The 24,099-nt window shown below is 44.3% G+C and overlaps 1 protein-coding gene across 4 annotated transcripts in view; it reads right to left on the minus strand.

Annotated features, from left to right (window-relative positions):
• MAD1L1 (mitotic arrest deficient 1 like 1) overlaps positions 1-24,099 on the minus strand; it is a 439,244-nt gene that overhangs the window by 203,972 nt on the left and 211,173 nt on the right. For all 4 annotated transcript variants that reach the window (XM_053365680.1, XM_053365678.1, XM_053365679.1 and 1 more), the window contains 2 exons: positions 24,008-24,096; positions 13,533-13,623 (listed from right to left, as the gene is read on the minus strand). In XM_053365680.1, coding sequence (XP_053221655.1) covers positions 13,533-13,623; positions 24,008-24,096 — 180 coding nt within the window. The remainder of the gene's footprint in view (positions 1-13,532; positions 13,624-24,007; positions 24,097-24,099) is intronic.

A 24,099-nucleotide genomic window follows, 5' to 3' on the forward strand; every position in this document is an offset into this window, starting at 1 on the left:
TAGAATGAACACACTTCAGAACATCACATAATCCATTTTTCCCCACTGCCTGAAAAAAACCCCTCTAAGGGCTAGACAACAACTTACTTTCTGAAATTTGTACACAGACATAATTAACATCAGGAGGAGGAGGTTCTCCCCATCTATTACTGTTCTGCTTTATTCATTGCTCAAAAGTGGCATGGTGAGGGAAGGATTCAGGGGTCACAATCCTTTTGGGAAGAGAATTCTAGAGAAGAGAAGCATGCAAAGAGCTGGCCATGATCCTTCCAAAGAATGAGGAGTGAAGACTTCTGTGCCCAACAACCTCAGAGCATATACCAGGGTTGCTTCAGCTCAGCCTCTTCTTCAAACACACTCCGCCCCAAAAAAAATTCCACCAGGATTGCACCAGCACCCTTAAGAGGCCTTTGGACATCCATGTGGCTGATGCACCAAAATGGGCCAAAAGGTTTTTCACTTCAGCAAATCAACCCTCACTTGTCTGGGTGCAGATTCTTGCCTCACCTTAGATTACTCCTCACAGCTAAGGTTGGATTGTCTTCTGCCTGGGGCTCTGAGTGACTGAGAGTGGTAGCAGGAGAGGGGAAAGGGGACTGCAGACAAATATATAAATAACTTTAACATGTAGCTGAATCATGCAACACCACTGATTCTATTCTACCGATCTCCAAGTTCTAGAATCTGCAGGGACCCACCTTAGCACTGTGAAAGGGGGAACTTTCAATGGCAACATGCAAACAGCCTGGGAGGTAGCTAGGCAGCCTTGCATCAGGTACTGATATCTAGACACATTACTGACAGCTCCAGAAGCAGCATCTGAGATGCCAGAACAATGCTGCACTGAAAGTGGGGTATCTTCTAAAGATCCAGGTAACCCAGAAGCACTTTTAGGCCAGAACCGAGGCTGCTGTTAGAACTGCAGGGAGGGTCAAGAAGTAGCGAAGTCCAATCCATAAAGGTGATCCTCAGAGAATCATTGAATTGGAAGCATTCTTGAAGGCCATGCAGCCCAACCACCTGCTTGGTGTAGTACAGGGCCCTCAAACTCCGGTCCACGGGCCAGATGCGGCCCGCCAGGGTCTTGAATCCGGCCCGCCCGGCAGGGGCGAGCGGCAAAGCAGTGAAGTGTTCTGACTGAATGCAACAAAAGCATTTGGCAACAACTCCGCGCCCGGCCTAACCATACTCTCTGTGGCTGCATTGCATGCTGGAATTCATAGTTTTCTGCTAAGGCAGAGGGGCGTCTCTGCGTCTCTCCCTCCCTCCACCTGTGTTTCAAGTGTTCTGCTGAACTTTGCTCTTGACCCCTCCGCCTTCCCGTAGTTGCCTACTCCCCAGGATGGCAGAGGCGCCAGTCGGCTATGGTACTGCGGACCCTTTGGCTCTGGGCACTCCATTCTGCCCGCCTTGTTGCAGCTGCAGTCACAGCAGCGCCGCTTAGTCCTCGGAGCCCCCTCGGCCCACAGGCACCTCCTGCGGAGAGGCAGGGGCCGCATGGTGCCTGGGTCACCATGGCAGCTCAAGAGCACTTGCCTCCATGCATGGGCTGGAGGCGGAGGAGCCAAATGAAGCCCAGAGAACAGACAGCCTCTCTGGACAGGCAGCTAGCTCTTGCAACAGACCGGTGAGCAGGAGGAGGAGGAGGAGGAAGAAGAGGAGGAGGAGAAAGAGGCACGGGGACCTGCCTTATATCAAGCCAGACCATTGCTCACTATTGCCTACCGTGGCTGGCAGCAGCACCCCAGGGTTTCATGCAGGAGGCTCTCCCAACACCACCTGGGGATGCCAGGGGTTGAATTTGGGCCTGCCACGGAGTCGTCATTATTATTATTAATTGAATTTATATACTGCCCTATACTCAGAGGTCTCCGGGCGGTTCACAGAACAAAATCTAAAACCACAATATATATATATATAATATATATATATATATATATATATATATATATAATCAAAATAAAAACAACAACCCAATAACATCTTCCCCCCACCCCACCCCGAAAAGAACCACATTTAAAAAGGGCATAGGATGTCAATCAAATCAACCAAAAGCCTGGCTAAAATGGAACGTTTTTGCCTGGTGCCTAACGGCGCCCTTTTTTTCCAAACTCTAGTCCGGCCCCAACAGTGTCTGAGGGACAGTGAACTGGCCCCCTGTTTAAAGAGTCTGAGGACCCTGGGTGTAGTAAATGCGGATATCAAGAACATCCCCAGCCAAGGAGAGTATATCTTCTCTCCCAGAAAACAGACACACACACACACACACACACACACACCGGTTAATCTACTCCTGTGATAGGGATTCGTCATATATCATTTGGTTGAAGTAGGAGCCTAAAATGTTTGTGCATTTTGGCAACATCATGTGAAATGTATAAGGTGAATATTAACCAGCACTGAAATGAGCTACAGAAAGATGCTAAAACAGCTTCCCTCATGAGCTGTGAATGTGGGAACTTTGTGGATTTAATATAAGACATATTCACTCCTTTTTAAGTCAGTGCGTGTTGTGAAGACTTTTGCTCTACAAATATAAAACTCCATGCCCAAGAGAACCAGAGTGGTGTGGTAGTTAGTGGCAGAAGACAGCCAGGCAACACTTGGGCTCAAATCTCTGCTCAGTCATGGTGCTGTTCACTGACTGACCTTGTGACACGTCACTATTTCTCAGCACAGCCCAGGGATGCTGTGAGTATAAACAGGGCAAGTGTTATTTAACATGGGAAAAAATGAATTAATGTATATATTGACTGGCCCAAGCACATCTGGAAGGAAAGGAGGGATTCGCACCTGGGTCTCCCCATTCCGGTACAAACATCACACTGGCAAACAAATGCTACTAATCCACAGGAAATTTCACTAGTTTGTCTGCTCACAAATATTTAAGTTTCCCTTTTGTGGCACACCAACAGTTTGCTTTTGTTTTCTTTTTAAGAAGTACAAGAAAACACATCTCCCTTCCAATTTGCAAAGACTTCTTTGCTTGGTTGCCTTAATTGGCACAGGAAAACAGGTGAGTGGCTATTTACAAGTCCGATTATTCCAGTGTACGTGTTTAGGGAGGGGGGACACAAGCAGTTTTCTTTAGTTTTAAAACATTTATATTCCGACTTCCAAAAGTAGTACTGAAATTATAATACCCACACGCACACAGGCTTGTTCCCATGTGCATATTTCCTTCTTTAATGACAATCATACCGAGTCCCCTGCTGTGTATTTTCAGCTCCTGATAATTTGTAATTAATCCTAATCAACCTACGTGGTTCTTCAAGCAGAGGTGTTTCCGCCCCAACAGTCTGCTGACTCACACTGTACAAAATTCACATACGAATTCTTAAACTGCCAGGTTGGCATGCAGCTTGCCTTCATTCTTAAGTGACTGAAGTTCTGGTAACAGGCTGGTCAGTGCTGTGGAGTCCAAGCTGTGAAAAAGAAGTCTGTGAAAAGGGGCAAGGAGGGGGAGACTGAAGGGAGTCCTTAATGGCTTAACAGAAGGGCACCTTGACAGGATGGCTTCTCACCTTGTTTTCCTGGCAGTGTAAATGGATGCATGTGCTTGTCAATCCTGCTTACTGCCTAACAGTGAATCTGTCAAGTAACTTCACATTTGCACCAGGTCCTAACCTCTAAATAAGTTATCAAAGACTGGATTAAGGGAGAAGCTGTGTAGAGAGAGGAAAATTCTGGTTGTATGCAGAAGGATCTATTGTGGATTCCCCTAAAGCAGGCATAGGCAAACTCGGACTGCCAGATGTTTTGGGACTACAGTTCCCATCATCCCTGACCACTGGTCCTGTTAGATAGGGATGATGGGAGTTATAGTCCCAAAACATCTGGAGGGCCGAGTTTGCCTATGCCTGCCCTAAAGAGAACCTGCACCTACACCAGGCTTTACTAACCTGGCACAAGTAGGAGTTGCAGTCCAACACCTCTGGGGGGCAGCAGGTTGGCAAAGACGCCTAGACTCACTCCATCACCCCTCCAATACCAGAAAATGAGGTGGGTGCTTCATTGTGGAGGGCTACTCAGCACCAGTACAGACCATAAGCTATGTAGGTGGGAGCCTACCAGCTAGAGAAATGTCTTACCAACTTGTTGGAGGTCTATCCACCGAATCTTGGAGCTTTGGTCCTCTTCTGGGAAAGGATAGCTTCACTTAACTATCCATGTTTACTAATACACCCTCCTGCTAATCCTTCTCAAGCAGAAATAAAACCATCACTGCAAGGCATCTGGAAATGCAGATAAACATCACACACCAGAAGCAGCAGTGCTTTCCTTGCTCGAAGCCTTATGAGTCTTAAAGATTAAGAGATGTTGTTGTCCCCGCTCCCCCTCTGAGCTGCAACCAGAATTTTCCCTCCACCAACCAGCTGTGAACAAATTAGAAGTGGCCCTAACTAGTGGAAGCTCCCTCTCTAAGCATATGGATCCAATTAAGTCACAGCACAGCTGATTTTTAAATAAATCTTCCTTGAAGCAGCCACAGAACTTGAAGAATATATATATATATATATATATATATATATATATATATATTCCCCTACAACTCTGAAGAAGGAAAGGCAGGAGAATTGTATTTGCATAAGGAACACTTCACCAGCGACCCCACTGCCTGTAAACACAGGACTCCTTGCAGAAATAAATGCTAATTGAGAACTCTTCAGAAGTCTTTCCTCCCACTTCACCAAGCAGCACTGATTTGATCAATCCTCTATTTCCTGGCTTCAAGTTGCCAGCTCTTTCAAGGACCTGGAAGGGAGGGGGATGTTGCAGAAGAGGCCTCTGCCTTGAAAGTGATTTAAAACTAAGCCACTTTTTGGAATATCTGGTGCCTGCCCAAAGAGCCAATTGCAAAGCAGTCACCACAGGCTACCCTCTATCTGGCAGCAGCCGCTGAAGCCGGGAGACAAAGGAACAATTTTAAATAATACTAGGACCTATTTCTGTCCATCATTCTAGCCACACATACCCCGTCTTATTCCCTCAAAGCTATCAAAGATTTAGGGTGCACAGGGGCACCATCACCTGGCAATTCTTGACTCTTCCCGTCTTCCTGTAACCTGAGGTTTTTATTAGCAGTAAAGATCTGAACAGTGAGTAATATCCATGCTACAGACTTTTATAGGAGTGAAGGAAAATCAATGCTGCCTGCAGCTAGGTGTCAAGAGCCAAGGGGGTAGCAGGAGAGAAAGGCTGTGGAGGTGGATGGCGCCTCCAGCCATAATTCAACCTGTCCCCATACAAGGCAAGAGTATGAACAAATGTCAGGTGTTATACAGCCTGCTGCACACAGTCATCAATATCTCAATTTCATCACTTGCTAATACCAAGTTTTGAGTAAAGTAGGAAGAAAATCAAACTGTTTGCAATGCAATGCTGGTTGTTGCAAAGCCAGTATCAATATTCAACTCACTTCTGGATTTCCAAGTATCAATCAAGGTCTTTAACCTAGAGATGTTGTTTGCAGATGATGCAGCCTCGACTACACACTCCAAGGAAGCTCTACAGCAGGGGTCAGCAACTGGTTTGTGGTTTTGCCTGCAGGGAGTCTGGCTTCACCACCACCCTGACGAAGATCAATGTCCTGGATCAGGACGTCACTAATACTCCAGGGATCAGCATTGGTGACTCCACGCCTGAGGTGGTAAGCGACTTTTTCTACCTGGGTTCCACCATAACCAGCAATCTCTCCATCAATGCTGAGCTGAACAAGTGTATTTGCAAGGCAGCTACAGCAATGGCTTGCTTTTCCAAAAGGGTGTGGGAGAATATGGTGCGAATGTCCAATACCAAGATGGTGGTCCGCCAGGCTTGTGTATCTAGCATGCTGCTTTATGGAAGTGTGTCAGGGGCAACTTACAACCACCAGAAGCAATGTCTCGAGAATTTGGGCATCACATGGCAGGAGAGCATCTCAAAGAGGTGCTCTCCCAAGCCCATATTCCCAGCATGTGCACACTCCTGTCTCAATGGTGTTTCCACTGGTTTGGTCATGTCCACCGACTGGAAAATGGCAGTATCCCCAAGGATGTGTTCTACAGGGAGCTGGCTTCAGGCCCCAAGGCTGATGGCAGACAAAGGTGTCTGCAAACATGGCATGTGCCTGAATCACATATACAACAGAAACAACCTGCTGCATATACTGCCTTCTTTTAATTTTCAGCAGGCAATTGCATAACTATGCTCCTTTTACTATGTATTGTGCTCATTACACAAAGAGACAGAAACACACACACACAAACATCCAACCTAACTTGTCCCAAATTGTGCATCTATATAAATTACATCAACCCAATACATTTGTGTAATCCATGCGATTTATTTTCATAAGAGAATATATGTATTGCAGAACCACAGATATGCCTAGACTTGTAGGACTTTCACACACAACATATAAAAGTGAGTTGTTGGTTGTTGTTTTTTTTTTTTAAAAAAAGCAAAACAGCACAGCAACATTCAAATAACTCACGCTGAAATGGCAAACACACTAGTTAACAAGCTGTAGGTCAAGTCAAAACACATTGAAAGAGGCAGCCCACTATACTTTAGTGCCTGAGGGAGATAATCCAAACAGTAAAAATATGGAAAAACAACTGACAATTTGCTGCCTTTTAATATTTCAAAATCTGCTACCTGCAGCCAAGAATGTACATTTATTTCTTTCTTGGTCACAAGTAGTGGCCAATGGGAATATGCAACACCCAACAAGCTCCATCCATTTGCCATAGCTGCAGCATCCAACTCCAGGGATTAATGCAATATTTTCCACCGCACATATTCCAAAGCAGTGCACTTCCACACTCTGCTGCCTGGGATATTTTTAGAATTGCAAGTGCCTTCGCTGATTCCCAGCTGTGTATGGTGCTGATGTCACAGGTGAGACAAGAATTAAATAGATATTTAGTACGTGGAAAGGCTATGAGATATGCTTCTGTGATAAAGCCTGCTGGTGCCTATGGGGAATTCAGGCTTTATTTCATTTGGAAGTGAACTTGGATCTTCAATTAGGTTCCTCTGGAGCAAATGAGACAGCAAGCCCTCAAGGCACAAGCTGATTCTTCTTTCCATTCTGTATCTGTACAGCCCCTCCTGTGCAATTGACTCTAAAGCAATGTTACGAATCATCATCATTATCACCACCATCTCCTCTTACTCTCTGTATCACCTTTGCTGGACAAACCCCTCTCTACAGCATCAGTGTGTTTATGTGGTAGAAGACTGTAACCACACAGTAAAAAGATACCTAAAAAATTTCTGATTTAATTATTTGTACAAAATAAATAAATAAAATACCATATTACGGAATGAATTTAAAGCAGTGCTAATTTACTGCTTCACCTAACACAGCCAAATGAATTTACCAGGCTTATTTATAGGTGGCCCCACAAATTCAGGCTTATGGATGTATCCAGGGCATGGCAAACACTTTGCTGCATGATGTGATGGTCCCTGCTGCCCCAAGGAGGTAGTGGTGCAGGTATACCTGAAGAAAACTCACCTGGAACCACACATTTATGCCAACTACTGCCTGGTTACCAATGCACATTTTCTGGGCAAGGTGACTGAGAGGGTGTTGGTGGTTCTACTGCAGATGGTCTACTCTTGGATGAAGCTAATTATCTTGACCCATTACAGTCAGGGTCCAGACCCACTTGGAGGACAGAATTGGCCTCGGTCACTCTGATCACCTTCTTAGGGGGGAGGAGAATGACAGGGGGGATGGGACCTTATTGATTCTCCTAGAGCTCTCAATGGCTCTGGATACCATTACCCACAATAACCTTCTGATTAGACCCTGTAGGTTGGGACACTATGTTACAGTGGTTTTAGTCAATTCCAGAGAGTCTGATGGGTGACTGTGCCTTAGCTTCCTTGCAGTTGATCTATGGGGTGCCACAGAGCCTGATTTTGTCCCCAGTGCCATTTATATCTCTATGAAGACATTGGAGTATGGTCAATAGAAGATCTGGGGAACAGTTATCACCTGGATGCTGAGCATACCAGCTCTTATCATGGGCCCTTCAGCTCCATCAGGATCTGGCATGCTTTGGCAGCCCCGGACTGCCAAGAAGAGGAAGGAGAAGAGGAGGAAGAAGCAGATGGGATGGAAGGTGGGGACCCAGGGATGGAGGAGAAAGTTCTTCCTCTTGAGACTCTCAATGTCAGAGCAGAAGCAGATCTGCTGACCTTCTCTCCTGCAGAACAGAGAGCCTCCTCAGGGTGAGGGGGTTTTCACAAGTGAGGGGTGGGGTGAACTAGAGGAGGTGAGAGGAGAGTTGGAGGCTGAGGTGCAGGGCACAGTCTTGTCACCAAGAACCAAGTGCTACCTTCATACGTGGTTGGTATCAGTTGCACCTGCCCAGAAGGCACGCACATCTGCAGCAGAACCATAGTGGGATTACTAAGAGCAATCCCAAATATTTTATAGTACCATTTGGGACCTGCCGCTGCTACTGCCCTGGACTGACCTGCTGGGAGCCTCAAGGACCTTGCCCTGTTTCTCTCCACCTGGCTGGGGCGGGGCCTGACAGGCTCCATAAAGGACTGCTGCTGCTGCTGCTGCTGCTGGGCAGAGAGGGCTCCGTTTTTGTTTTGTGATTGATAGTAATGCTGTATTCTTGGTTTTAGATTTTATGATTTATGTGGAAATTGTTTTCCATTTGGTTGTGTACTTTTTGATGTGTTTTACTTATTGCTTATGACTTTTGTTATGTTGCTAATTATGTAAATCTTGTCATGTTGTAAGCCGCCTTGAGCATTGTTTTAACTAAGGAAAGGCGGCATACAAATAAAATGATGGTGATGATGATGATGACCATCCTAGGCAGCCTGCTTCAGTCACAATTGGACCTGCAATCTGCAAACAATAAATTTGATGTTCAAATCAGTGGGTTTTATGAGCTACCTAGCACTTTCATAGGATAGTGTCAGCCCTTCTTAAGTTAAAGAACACTTGAAATCTTCTTTGGCAATCCTTTTCGATGCTTTAGTCCTGCTTCCAGTGTGGCTGGATCAGGGAAGAACATCTTCCTTTTATTAGAAGAGTGTAAAAGGATGGGATAATTAGCAAAATGGGAGCAGAAAGATTTCAATCATTCCTGCTGGAGGCAGACCTGGGAAGCTAATTGCTTGAAGGATGTTAAGGACTGGTCTAAAGGCACGGACTGTGAATAGAGAAGGCCTTGCCAAACTTCCCAAATGCAAACAGAGAATGGCTGAGGACTAGACTATGCTGCCCCAGAGCTGTGAACTGACAGCTATCTGCAGACAAGGAAATCACATGAAATATGAGACAAATGAGCTTGTAACCTGCTGGAGAACCAAAGCTGCTATAAGCACTCCTTGGAGACGAGGGCATCCAAACAACAAACCCAACATTTTCATCAACTTTTTATGACAGCAACCCAATTAAAGGAGAGCTAGATGACAGGATTCACACCAAACATGGCTTGGCGAAGGCGTTCAGCACCTCTCATCTCCCTGTTTTATCAAAGCCATCACTCCCTGCTCTCCCCACTGCCACCGCCCCCCCACACATCCCAATCTTCAAGATTGATAATAAAAGAGAAATCTGATTCCCCTCTAATAGGTGTCAAGATAAAATCAATGGTCTGGTCTGCCTGAAATCTGAGTAATAGAATGTGTGTGTGTGGTTGTTTAAGAGAAGAAAAACAAAAACATCACCACCACAAAACAATGTACACGGCAATGGGGAGTAGTGGAAGGGATGGAAATTAAATTGAACAGAACACCACAACAATTTCGTGGTTGCTGCACCTAAGAGAAGTAAGAAAAGCAGAGACAACAGCCCCACCTTCACTTTGAGAAGAAAAAACCTCAGTCTCATGAGTTGCCCTCAAACAATAAACACCTTAAAAGTTGCTATTAACAGGAAAGATGGGCAGTAAGGAAGCAAAACACACAATATCATTTACTTCTACAACAATTTCTGCTTTCTCTTCTTCACAATAATAATAATAATAATAATAATAATAATAATAATAATAATAAATTTTATTTATATCCCGCCCTCCCCAGCCGAAGCCGGGCTCAGGGCGGCTAACAACAATCAAATAATCAAACAATCAAATAAATCAACATTCTAAAAATATTTCATTATAAAAATTAATTAAAATCAAGTTAATGGCAACCATTAAGCAAAACTCTGTGCAGGTTGCCAGAGGAGGGAGTCAGGCTGCGCCCTGACCAAAGGCCTGGTGGAACAACTCTGTCTTGCAGGCCCTGCGGAAAGATGTCAAGTCCCGCAGGGCCCTAGTCTCTTCTGACAGAGCGTTCCACCAGATTGGAGCCGCAGCCGAGAAGGCCCTGGCTCTAGTTGAGGCCAGCCTAACCTCTCTGAGGCCTGGGACCTTCAGGATGTTTTTATTTGCAGACCGTAGGTTTCTTTGTGGGGCATACCAGGAGAGGCGGTCCCGTAGGTACGAGGGTCCTAGGCCGTATAGGGCTTTAAAGGTTAAAACCAGCACCTTAAACCTGATCCTGTACTCCACCGGGAGCCAGTGCAGCTGATATAGCACCGGATGAATGTGGTCTCGCAGCGAAGACCCCATAAGGAGTCTCGCCGCGGCATTCTGCACCCGCTGGAGTTTCTGGGTCAGTCTCAAGGGCAGCCCCACGTAGAGCGAGTTACAATAATCCAGTCTGGAGGTGACCGTCGCATGGATCACAGTGGCTAGGTCAGGGCGAGAGAGATAAGGGGCCAACTGCTTAGCTTGGCGGAGATGGAAAAATGCCGCCTTTGTCATAGCTGCAATCTGCGCCTCCATAGAGAGGGAGGTATCGAAGATTACACCCAAACTCTTAACGGATGGTGCTGGCACTAACTGCACCCCCGCAAGAGATGGGAGTTGCCCCCTCAACCCCATATCGTCCCGTCCCAGCCAGAGGACCTCTGTCTTCGAAGGATTTAACTTCAACCGGCTCCCACGTAACCATCCAGCCACAGCCTCCAGGCATCTGGTCAGTGTGTCTGGGGCCGAGTCAGGATGGCCATCCATCAACAGATAGAGTTGGGTGTCATCGGCATACTGATGGCAACCCAGCCCAAAACTCCGAACAAGCTGGGCGAGGGGGCGCATAAAGATGTTAAAAAGCATCGGGGAGAGAATCGCACCCTGAGGCACTCCACACACCAAGGAGTGGCGCGATGACAATTCCCCCCCAAGCGCCACCCTCTGTCCCCGACCAGAGAGAAACGAGCGCAGCCATTGGAGGACTGTGCCCTGGATCCCCACGTCGGCAAGGCGGTGGTCTAGGAGTTCGTGATCGACCATGTCGAAGGCTGCTGACAGGTCTAGAAGAATCAGCAGCCCTGACCCGCCTCGATCCAGCTCCCTGCGGAGATCATCTGTTAGGGCGACCAGAGCCGTCTCGGTCCCATGACCAGCGCGGAAGCCGGACTGGAATGGATCGAGAGCCGATGTTTCATCCAGAAACCTACCAAGCTGTTCAGCAACCGCTCTCTCAATCACCTTACCCAGGAATGGGAGATTCGAAACCGGGCGGTAATTGGACAGATCTAAGGGGTCTAATGATGTTTTCTTTAAGAGCGGACGCACCACTGCCTCCTTCAGTTCCCCTGGGCAAGTATTTTAAAAAACCAAATTTCAAAATGAACAGCTGGTTATTGTTTATCTATGTTCTGAGAAGAATTATTCCATCACCACCACCACCACCACACAGGTCACTGTTTCAGAAGGGAGAAAGTAAGTGGTGCCTTCATAAAATGAGATTAGTTGGGGTGGATGTAAGGATTCCAAAGGAAGAGTGTGCAAAAAGGCTCCCCCACCCCACCGCTTGCAAAGTATTTGTGTCACAATACTACAAGGTCCTCTGCATCAAATTTGTGTCTACTTCTCTGCTAACTTTCAGTTAAGAATCCTTGTCAGTTTCAAGAAGGAAAGAAGAGATGAAAGATCAATGCATTTAGGATATGTGTTGGTGTCACTTCAAATACAAGCAAAACAATCATTTTTATTTTGCTACCAACTCACATGTGGCAGCATCTGAGTTCTTCCCAAATAAGCCTGGACAGTGAACAGAATATAGTTATAGTAGGAAATCTTGGAAGCTGTCCTCAGTGGTCTGATTTCAAGAACATAGAAGAAGCCAAGAGACGCATCAGGCTTGCACAAAACACAGGTTTGCAATTAGTAACGGGATCAATATCAGCAGTAGAAGTCCATTCGTTCCAGTGGACAGAGAGTTGCACTTGGACCTGAGAGACCAGGGTTCAAGCTCCAGCTCAGCCATGGACTCACTAGGTGGCCGTGGGCGAGTCACTTGTCTTCTTAGACTCAGTTCCCCACCTGCAAAATGGGAACAATAGTGACCTACCTCATGGGCCTACTGAGGACATGAACGAGTTGGGGGTGGGGAACCACTTTACACAAGGAACTGCTCCCTCCTCCTTCTCTGGGGTGGCAGCCACATAATCAGATGATGGACATAATCCTTTGCAGTCTCAAATTACACCATAACACTTTCATGAATGAGATGGAGGGGGAAATAACATGGTCGAGTTTGGACCCGACAGTTACAGAAAGCAAATTAGCAAATTTTGCTACTCAAAATCCATTATCTCTATGAGAGGTTATAGCTGGGTATTTCCATCACTGATGGTACATCCATATTTAAGACACTTGTTCAACTCTAATTGAGCCTCATAATAAACAAATTTATGTATGTACATTCGTAAGTGCATATGTATGTATGTATGTATGTATGTATGTATGTATGTATGTAGTACAGGAAAGCACAAAGGGGATTATCAACAGCAGGACCTCACACCTTTTGAATAGATTTTTCCCCCAGCTGGAAAACAATGCAGGAACATGAAAGAGATTTATAAAACCATAACTGAAATAGGGAGAGTATGAAGAAATGTAGTCAATCAGAGCAGAAAAAATTTGGAAATAGCCATGTAACTGCAGATCAGAGACAATGGGAAAAGTGGTACTTCTAACAAGCTATAGAACTCACTCCTCCAGTGGCTACAATGGCCAACAATCCATGTCACTTTTTTTTTTTTTTTTAGACAGGATACATCCATGGAGGACAGATCTGTCAGTAGAGACAAGAAATAATAGCCAGAAGAGATGCTCCACATCTGAGGGCACCTCAGACTCTCAATGTGAAGCTGTGGATGTATGGAAAAATAGGGCTTTGCTTATGCCTGCATTCAAGGAATTAATTGTAACATTAAACTCTACATCTGATTATTAGTCTGCACTCAGATCCTTGTTTCTAAGCATTCCAGGCCTCTGAACAAAACATTATCCAGTTATCCAATAACAGAAAATACTCCAGGGTCTTTACTGGAGTGTACAAAATATTATGAGGAATACCCTAGTATGAAATCATTATGAAAAGATGAGAGTGCAGGATGGGTTCAGCATCTGAAACGTTGTTCCCGGCTGAGGAAGGGCAGAAATACCAGATACCACCCCCAGTCATCAGTCCAAGGGCTGTAAGCTAGACCATGGCAAGCTTCCTGATGCTATTACCTGAAGAGTAATCTGTTCCATCTTCATCTCCAGGTTTCTGTTCTCCCCTTTCAACTGGCTTCGTTCAGTCTCCAGTTCTTCAATCTTTAATCTAAGGGGGGAAAGAGACAATCTGGAACCTTTGCTTTTGATACCTGTGCCACAAAAAAGTCTCATAATAACTGAGAGAAATGCTGAGCAGTGAACATCACATGTGGCCAAGGAAAAATTTCAGCCTCAGGCCAACCAAGGTCTTCTACTGCCTCATATTTATTGAACAGGCAAGAAGGAAGAATGGTGGTTTCCCTCCTGTAGAAATCCTACCCAAGAGGATGCTCATTTCTCATGTGCAGGAATTGGAAACCTGTGACCCTCCAGATTTTACTGGACTCCCAGCCTGCATCATTCCTGACCAATGGGCATGCTGGCTAGAGCAAATAAGAGTGAGTCCAACAGCATTTGGAGTCCCACATCTTCCCACTCCTGCTCAAGAGTCACAATGAATTGAGCAAATCATTGGTTCCTTACCCAGGATAGTTAACAACAATTAAAATCTTTGGATTCTTATATGCTGGGAGATGGGCTGTTTGTCTGCAGGCCCACAGTCTAAACAACCCTGTCAGTCCAGTGACCTCCAATACTGAGAGCCTCCATAATAAACCTCTGCTGTTTTTATTGTAATTATTTGTATGTTTTGAACATATTTTATATATGCAAATAGTTTAAGTTTATTAATGTTTAATTATTCTTTAATGATCGTTTTCCCTATGTTTTTAGCAATTTTTGTTTTCATCCATAAGCTGCTTTGAGTACCATCAGGGGAAAAGGTAGGGTATAAATAAACAAATAATTGTGGTGATGGTGATGATTATAATAACCACCTTTATACAGGATAATGAAGAAATAACCAAAAGGCTTTCATTTTGTGATTTTAAGATTTTAAGAGTTCGTTTGATTGTTCTGTCTAGAAAAGTTTTTTTAAAAAAATGTCTTTGAAAATGGTATTCATAATGTTTATTTAAATCAGCAAAGCCTGTTTGTCAGCAAGTAGGATTAAGTAAACTTCCTGGGAGACAAGTAAGATTTTCTTGCTGACACCTTATGAGAAGCCAGTCATCGGAATTGCTACATTGTAGATTATTTATATTTTCAGCACTTAACAGCAGAAAATAATGTGTTTCTTTCACCCCATTCACTACAAAATTGATCACCATCAGGAGTCAGTTTCTCAAGGACCTGTTTGCCTTATATCTGTATCTTGGAAGAAACAATCCCCCCACCCACCCACCCATCCTTCAGTGCTGGAGATTTTTGTGTTTTAGGGCTACATTTCTACACCTACGTAGAGCTCATAAGAACATAAAGAAAACCCAGCTGGATCAGGCCAAGGGCCCATATATCCCAGCAACCTTTTTATACAGTGGCCAACCAGATACCAATAAGCCAGCAAGAAGGGCATGAGGACAACTGGTATTGAGGGCCACATGCCTCTGATCCGGGGTAGGTGCACACAGAGCCTTATCTTCTATGAATCTGCCTAATCCCCTTTTAAAGCTGTTCAAGTGGGTGGCTATCACTGCATCTTGTGGAATCAAACCCCATAGTTTGACTATGTGTTCTGTGAAGAAGCACATCCTTTGGTCTTCCAACATTCAGCACCAGCAGATGCCCGTTTCTAGAATTATGAGGGAAGGCAAAAAAAAAAAAAGGGGGACTTCCTATCATTACACACACACACACACTATGCATAATTTCTCACTTTTATCAGCCCCACCTCCCACCAACTCACTGTTTTTCTGAACAAAAAAAAGCCTAAAATATTGTAACGTTTCTTCATAGGAAACTTATCCAACCTGCTGAACGTTTTGCCCTTTTCTGATATCCTTCTAAAGCTTAAGTGACCAGGACTGTGCACAGTATTCCAAGTGTCAAACCACATATTTGAATAAAGTTATTGTGGTATTGGCAGTTTTATTTTTGACTCTAAGCTTCAATGTCTTCTCTCCACTGACTGGTAGTCATGCCCCAGTTGAAGATGTTCTCAGAGAGAACAGGCACTCTACACATGTTCAAGTGTGCTTTCTCCTTCACTAGTATTTCTGCTTCAGGGCTGAGCTGAAGGCGTATTGCTTGGCCAGTTACTGCAGATCTGTGGTTCAAATTGCGCCATGAATCAGACAACACCGTTAAAGAATACAAACCGCTTCCCCCACCCACCCCTTTCTAAGAGGAGACTGTGGAAAATAGGAAAAGAGAATTTCAGCTATGAATAGTGCTTCAAATCCCTTGAAGGGTTTTCCTGCAACAGATGTAATTGAAATTAAAATTATCCCAAAAAGCAGGCTCTGAAGGCATAAAAATGCAGCATTTGAAGGCACCTCCATGGCCCTCAGAGAGCATTTTAGCTCGAAGGCAAGAACTCAACCATACTGCCTCTGCTCTGAGCTGTGAATCTGTTTTTTCCAGGAGGTTGGCCTCCTGAGACACACAGACACACACTTGAAATGTTCAGGACTTAAGATAAAAAAGCATATACTGTATCCAACAATTACAACAGTTTATTAAGAAGTAAGAAACCCACATCCGACATTCATCTAATTTACCTGGTGCTCCTATGCTAGTCTTACTGCATGCCCCTTACAGAAAATCAAAACTCCCCTGAATGTCAGTGATAATCCTTTATTTCAGACAGCCAAGTACTGAGTGCTTGTCTTTTTTGAAACATTAATCTGGCAAACATTGTCATAAACATGGGAATGAACTATTTCTGATGTGGAGCCATCTCCATCTCTGCAAGAGACAGAATCTGCTAGCTTTTCCATTCTCGTCCACTTCAATAATCTAAGTTAGGATCAAGTTCCTTCTCCAGTATCCTGGTTATACCCCAAATAAGGCAGCACCAATTGGCCATTGGCCTAAGTGTGGTGCTATTCTGGTGATATAAATAATTTTCCAGGGAAATTCCACACAGTCTTTGCTTCAGTAGGTTGAATGCTGGTCGTAACGTGCCAAAGGATTTGGGAGGGAACCACAGGTTGATGGTACAGCACATGCTCAGCGTGGAGAAACTAGAGGGGTTGACTGTCGAAACTAGAGTGGCTCACACATTATGGTAAGCCAAACTATGGTTTACTCTGAAAGAACAAGCTTGTGCACCCCACTCCTTCCTTGCTCAAGTCAGAAGGAAACAAACCAGAGCACTGGTTCAGTTTTATATATAAATCGGGATGTGTTTGGAGAGAGAGAAAAACACAAGTACTAGTTCATCTATATGCCCAGTCAAACTGAGCCTTTTGGGGATAGAGACCAGTTCACATACAACTGCTCTTAAGCCCTATGGGTCTTTGGTATAGGAAGACCTATAAATCTGAATAAATTATGTGCTGGACTGTGGCTAGTCAATGAGCTTGCTTTGTGTCCCTAGCACTTTAATGCACACACTCTCTCTCCTCTCAAAACCTCTCTCTCTTCAGAGAACCCACCCCAATTGAATTTGTCTTCCAAGGATCCCCAAATCTATCTACTATGAAACCTACACCATTATAGATTATTCTAGAGCATGGATACTCTGTGAAAAGAGGGCACTGCCAAGGGCACCTCCATAATCCTGTATGAACTGAGAAGACATCCTGGCTCAGGGGTAGGAAACATGGTGTGTCCCAGAAGTTGGACTACAACTCCTATCAGTGCTGGTCACTGGCTGCCCTGACTGGGGCCGGTGGAAATCAATGTTCAGCAATATCTGGAGGGTATCACATGGGCTTCCCCTGCTCTAGAGCAAGGAGGAGACAGGACTGCAGCGATGGTGAGGCAGTCTCCTGGGAATGCTTTCTGTCTTAACTGATCTTTTTGGGAAATCCCCAGAAAGCTAAATATACCTAGCCGGCTGAAAAATCACTGTCTTCATTGTTATATCACACAAACCTTTCAGTAGCCACAAAGGAAACATCAGCATTATGAGAAACACAGGTGGGGGGTAGAACACTCAAAAGACAACAGCAAGTGCTGTGGCCAGGCATAAAACAGAGGGGAAATGAACCCTGTGGGGGCAACAACCCTTCAGACTAAGCGTTCCAAAGAGCAACGACAAGGGATGTTGGGAGCAGCACAACTTCCAGCAAGTGTGACTAATGGACACTGGCAAGAACATGACTTTCTTTAGAATTACTGAGGCTCTACCCAGTCACTAAATCCATAGACAACATTTAGGATTTACTGGAGTACTTGTTTGACAGCAGAAAGAAAACGTTAAGATTTGTTCCAGCTGAAGAGGTCTCTTCATCTGCTGCTACTTAAGTCTTTGGGGGTTTAAAAAACAAACAAAGCCAACCTAATAGTCATGTTCCTCTTTTTCATCCTTCTCCTCCTCCTCCTCCTCCTCGTTCAGGTAAAACCTGTTACTCTGCAAACCTGTTCATTACAGCATGGTCAACAGAATCAAATGCCAAAATTAGCCTTAAGTCACACAGCTAATGTGCTTTATGGGAGGCAGGGTGTAAGTGAGGGACTGACAGTGTTAATATTGCTTTTGTCATCTCCTCAGAAGTAATAATGTTGGAAAAGAATTTCACATTTAATGTTATAAAATGTTTGATAAAAAGAGTGCTTTGTTCTCATGAGTAGGAAGGGAGGAGGGGAAATAGATAAAGTCTTTCAAGCTTCCCAGGGAAAATTTACTTTCCATATTAAAGAAAAAGAAAACAAAGGGTTTCTATCTTTCTTTTTAGAGCCCTCACACATAGGCTATGAATACAGATTTGGGGGATTAACACAGGGTGTCTTTGTCCTCCCATTTCTGCATTTGTTTTTCAAATGTGTGTGTTTAATCACAAGGTCTGTATGGAAGACACCTATAATAGTCTTCCTCAACCAGGTGACCTGACATTCAGATGTTTTAGACTGCAACTCCTATAAGTCCCAGTCAGCATGACCATTTTGCTGGGATCCAAAACACATGCAGAGCACCAGATTGCTGAAGGCTGCTAAAAGCACAAAATCCTTCCTCCTCTTGAGCCTCCCTCAGATACAATAAAGGATAAAAAAAAACCAATTACTAGTCATGTGATACAGGTGGGGTAGGATAGATTGATGAAAGGGAAAGTGGTTTACCTACTTATGGTAGATTTGAAGTCAGGACCACCTAGTTCATAGCTTCATCTCTCAACCATTATGCTACGGGTGTGGAACCAGGGAAGTCTCACATCCCTTGGCTCGAGCACTGTAGGTTGGTCACAAATTTTAACAATGCCATGGATAGGGTGAATACTGGCAGTATTATCACTGAATAATAATTCCCCCGCCCCTCTTTTCAAAGGCAGGGTGAAGTATTTGAACACTGAATTTCTAGAAGTTCCTGAAGTTAAACAGCAAACAGCAGATGGTAGCTGAGGGGGCAAATGTAAGATACAATAGAATACATTCCCTACGTGCTTAGCTTAGCCTGGAGGTAACATGGGACAGAAATAAGAACTTAAGAACCCCAATGGATCAGACGAAATGTCTGCTTAGTCCAGCATTCTGTTCTCACAGGTGTCGGTACTTTTTTCCTCTGTCCTGACAAGGGCTTGTTGTAAGCTGCATTTCTTCAAGGTAGCAGGCAAAAGAGGGAGGAGGAATGGGCAGAGAGTGCAAATTATAAACTTGTCATTGGAGTCATTTTGGACTCACAGCTGTCCATGGAGGCGCAGGTCAATTCTGTATCCAGGGCAGCTGTCTACCAGCTCCATCTGGTATGCAGGCTGAGACCCTACCTGCCCGCGGACTGGCTCGCCAGAGTGGTGCATGCTCTGGTTATCTCCCGCTTGGACTACTGCAATGCACTCTACGTGGGGCTACCTTTGAAGGTGACTCGGAAACTACAACTAATCCAGAATGCGGCAGCTAGACTGGTGACTGGGGGCGGCCGCCGAGACCACATAACACCGGTCTTGAAAGACCTATATTGGCTCCCAGTACGTTTCTGAGCACAATTCAAAGTGCTGGTGTTGACCTTTAAAGCCCTAAACGGCCTCGGTCCAGCATACCTGAAGGAGCGTCTCCACCCCCATCGTTCTGCCCAGACACTGAGGTCCAGCACCGAGGGCCTTCTGGCGGTTCCCTCATTGCGAGAAGCAAAGCTACAGGGAACCAGGCAGAGGGCCTTCTCGGTAGTGGCACCTGCCCTGTGGAACGCCCTCCCATCAGATGTCAAAGCGATAAATAACTACCTGACATTCAGAAGACATCTTAAGGCAGCCCTGTTCAGGGAAGTTTTTAATCTGTGATATTTTAGTGTATTTTTGGTTTCTATGGAAGCCGCCCAGAGTAGCTGGGGAGGCCCAGCCAAATGGGCGGGGTACAAATAATAAATTATTATTATTATTATTATTATTATTATTATTATTATTATTATTATTATATTGTTACTTCCAAAGGCTGCAGAGATGTCATCAAGCCTGGGAATACTTGAAAATCCGACTGTTTTCCTCTTCTGTCCTTGACATTGTTGGCAAATGGATGTGGCAAATGTTGATTTATGAAGATTAACACTCATTAATGGGCTTTGGAAGGGAAAATCAAAAGCCTATATGTTGTCCTATTTGGGGAAGGTGCTGCAGTCCATGCCAGCAGATCTGGTTAGTCATTGATAAAATGTTTTGAAAACTTCCAGCTCCCAGAAGGCAAGGAACAGAAGGCTGGTTTTACCGATAGAGCTGCACCATATCAATCAGAAGAAGAGCATGCGTATTGTTTGCAGAATTTTTAAATTTCCCTGTAACATCAGGCATACCATATTTCAGAAAAGTAGGAGAACTTTAGACTCTCTTTGCTTTCTTCAGTTCTCCAAAACTATATTTACTACAACAGGTTTCCCCAGGTTTCTGCCCTTCACGTGTTTTGGACTGAAAATCAGTATGCCCGGGCCTGGTGAAACATAAATATTGGCATCAGCAGAATCACAGAACTGGATCATCCGTCTCAAAAATACACATAATAAACTCATAAGAGGAGAGGCAGAAGCTGCAGGGTGAAATAAAGAATGGCCCCTAAACAGATGGACTCATTTTTTAAAAAAAAACCCAATTGGTAGATCATTAGCTGTAAAGCAAAAAGGGGGACATTCCTGTGGCCAATTCTGAAGCTGTGTTCTGCTGGGACGGTTGAGCAGAACACGGGATGCTTTTTTGCTGCATTTTCCCTCTTTTATATCAAACTGATTGAAACCTTGCGTTACCAGCCTAGAGACCAAGCAAACTACACATTAAGAAGAACTTTTTAAAGTGCAGCTTTTGCACAGTCAGCTGCAAGGGAGAAATGCGTAGTTTAATCTTTCTTTTATACCACAGAGACATCCATACTTTAAAAATGACAACAGAGAAAGCACATTTGAATGTAAAGCAATGAAAACACAACTGCAAAGTCTCCCATCAGACCAGGACACTAATGCAAGTCATCACAGATCTAACAGGCTTCGTCTGAGCTTTTTATTTTAAATTAAAACAACCAAACTTTTCTTGTTGCTGCTGCTCAGTTATTGGTACAACTGCCTTGGAAAGGGAGCTGTAAAAGCTTTAATAACAGAACGAGGAGTTATCTATTTCTACCACAGCTTTTATAAGGGCCTCCGAACCCTCTGCTGGAATGCTGTTTTATAACTTCTCTCTTATTCAATCACAACATGTACACCTCTGCCATCTGCAACAGCACACTAGGGGGACTATTTTTTTTCCTGCTGGAAGCACATCAATGTTACAAAAAGGCAAGACTCTGAGTCTTTCTTACATGGATGCCGACAGATCCTCTGTTTAAAAGGCAGGCAGCTAGTAAAAATCAAAAACAAACAGCAAGGCTGGTTCCATGGGGAGGAAAGCAAATGCAAGGGATAAGCGAGGAGGGAGCCGCAGCAATGCCAACAAAGACAGTACAGGAGATTTAAGAGGTCCCGCCCTCATAAAAAAGGGGTGATGTAGATGCCAACACTAATAACATGCCAACACACAGCCGTAACACTTTAATAAAAATATGAAGGGGAGATAGTGTCAGCAAATAAAATGGACATAGATTAGTTTATTATGAAATCAGTTTCAATAACAATATGTGTCTGTGGGAAGGGATGGTTATTGTTTAGCTGTTTTGTTTTTAATTATTTACTTGTTTTTATCTTGTATTTTATTCTGTGAACTGTCCTGAGATCTGATGATTAAGGGCGGTATATAAATCTAATAATAAATTATAAAAGAATGACAACAATATTAGGGAGACTAGAGGTCAAGACAATTTGTTTGTTACTATAAACATTTCAATTTACACAGACACACACACCATCCCAAAGAACACAGTTTGGGTGTATTTCAAAACTTTTTTGTTTACTCTATAGGGAGCCCACACCAGCAATTACTTATGTACTAGGGGCTTCCCTCCCTGCCTGTGTTGCTCCTACACACCATGCTGCCAACCTGCGTCCCTTTACACCTCACCCAACCTCCCCACCCTACAGAGCTCCTTCGACCTCTCCATCTTCACCTGCTGATGCCCCATTGCCAATTCCCCCCCCCCAAACTGGTCCAAAACTTCCCACCCCACCTGTCACAGCTCACTCCAATCCCAAGACCCCCAGTAATGGAGAAGATGAAGTCTTTCTCCCCTTTGCCCGTCCCTAGCCGCAGACAGTAACACTGTCACTGGCAATGGGGAGCAGAGTGAATAGGAAACAGCCTTCCACAGCAACCATCGCACCCACATTGACCTGCTGCCCATCTGCCTGCAGCTACCTCCTCCTCATCCCAGAAACCATTTCTCTCTTGTGGGCAGTTCTCCAGCAACTGCCCTACTTTACTGCCATCTTCTTCCTCCCTGCTAAGACCAAAGCAGTGGTATCGGTGCCTGATGTGTAGCCAGTGCAGAGGACGGTTGTGGGGAGCTGCCCCAGCCTGCTCTTCTGTGGTTCATCTTCAATGCCCGCTACCTGCACTGACAGCTCACTTGCCCGCCTGCCTGCCATTCTGCCTTCACGCCACAGTTGGCGCGGCTGCCTTTTGGTGACAAGGCAAACTGCAGTGTGACAACATTTTTTCTTACAAAAATATGGCGAAGTAAGATTGAATAGTTTTATATTTATATCGGTGCAAAGTACAGCACAGTTTAATCATTGATGTGATTTGAATTAACTAAGATTCCTTTGGGCTCATCATGGATATCCAAGTTAGCTCGCATTTTTGCTCTCCACACTTGCGGTCCCAGAAATGATTTAACTGCAATCTTAAATTATCAGTTACCTATTTCACAATAAATACAATCCCTGAAAACCATGGATGAAGATGCCTGTATTAGGATTCTGAAGTGAGAGAACAGTTTGTATTTATTGTGGGATAATTTGCAGCTCAGGAAGCAAAAGCTACCACTCAGTGTTAGAATGGCTGGCTACCATCTGCTTTAGGAATATGGAACCACACAACAGTCAAAGTAGCTTTGGAGGGTGGGGGAAGGTTAACAAAGTACTATGGAAGTTAAGAGATTATAGGAAGCAGGAATGTGGATTTCAGCTCAGCACTTTCTAATATTGTTCTATCTTTGGGCTCCCCTTCTGCAAGATGCCTAGAGGTTGGGTGGCTACAAAAAAGGGCCTTTTCTGAAGTGGCTCCCCGTTTATGGGATGCTCTCCCCAAGGAGGCTCACCTGGCACCATTTCATTTCATTTCATGTTTATACCACTTTATATATATATTTTTTTGGGGGGGGGGAATCTCAAAGTGGTTAACAACACATTAAAACATCAAAGTATACAATCAAGGCAACATAATTAACAGGAAACTAAAATATTACCTGAAAGATTTCAAAATAAAACATTGCAAAGGAGGTCAACTACAGAATTCACATTTAACACAGCAAAGTTAACCCCCCAAAAAATCAGAAGAAAACATTACCAAAAGAAGTAAAGTATAAAATGCACATTTAAATTCATTATATATCTTTAGGCACCAGGCAAAAGCTTTCGTCTATAACCAGGCCTTTGACCTTTAACAGTCTGTGACTCTTTGGAAGCAGTTGGTATGTTTTTAATGTATTTCTTCTTCTTTTTTCCTTTTGGTTTTAATGTATCTATGTGGGGGTTTGGGTCTGTTTGTTTGGTCACTTTGCTTGCTCTGGATAAAGCAACCAACCAAGATAAAGCCGCCAACAAATTCTATAGAGAGGGGGGTGCAGAGGAGCAAAGCTTCATTTTGACAGACATCTCATCTCTTAGCTTTGGGTATTACAAACTAGAAAGAAAAGCCACCTTAAAATGCCTGCTTTTCCACACAGGTTGGCAAACTGTTCAGGAGTTCTGCCCTCTTGTTTTCAGCCTGCCAATTAGCCAGCAGAGAAATTTTAATCTGAGATTATAGTTTAGTTAATTAATCATACCAATTAAACTTCACAGCCCTATCACTAAGGAATTTGATTTCTTCTTCCTAATTAGATGGTCTTGGTCTCTTCTCTTCTCCCTGGGTGCCCTGAAAGGAGGAGAGGAGGCTCACCTCAGCGCGTTCACCTCCTCTCTAGTGATGAAGACACTCTGATGATGGGCGCCCGTCTGGCTCTTCAGCACCTGTAGCTCTGCCTCCAACTG

Source organism: Podarcis raffonei, chromosome 14 (genome assembly GCF_027172205.1).
Source record: "Podarcis raffonei isolate rPodRaf1 chromosome 14, rPodRaf1.pri, whole genome shotgun sequence".
In the NCBI taxonomy this organism is placed as follows: domain Eukaryota; kingdom Metazoa; phylum Chordata; class Lepidosauria; order Squamata; family Lacertidae; genus Podarcis; species Podarcis raffonei.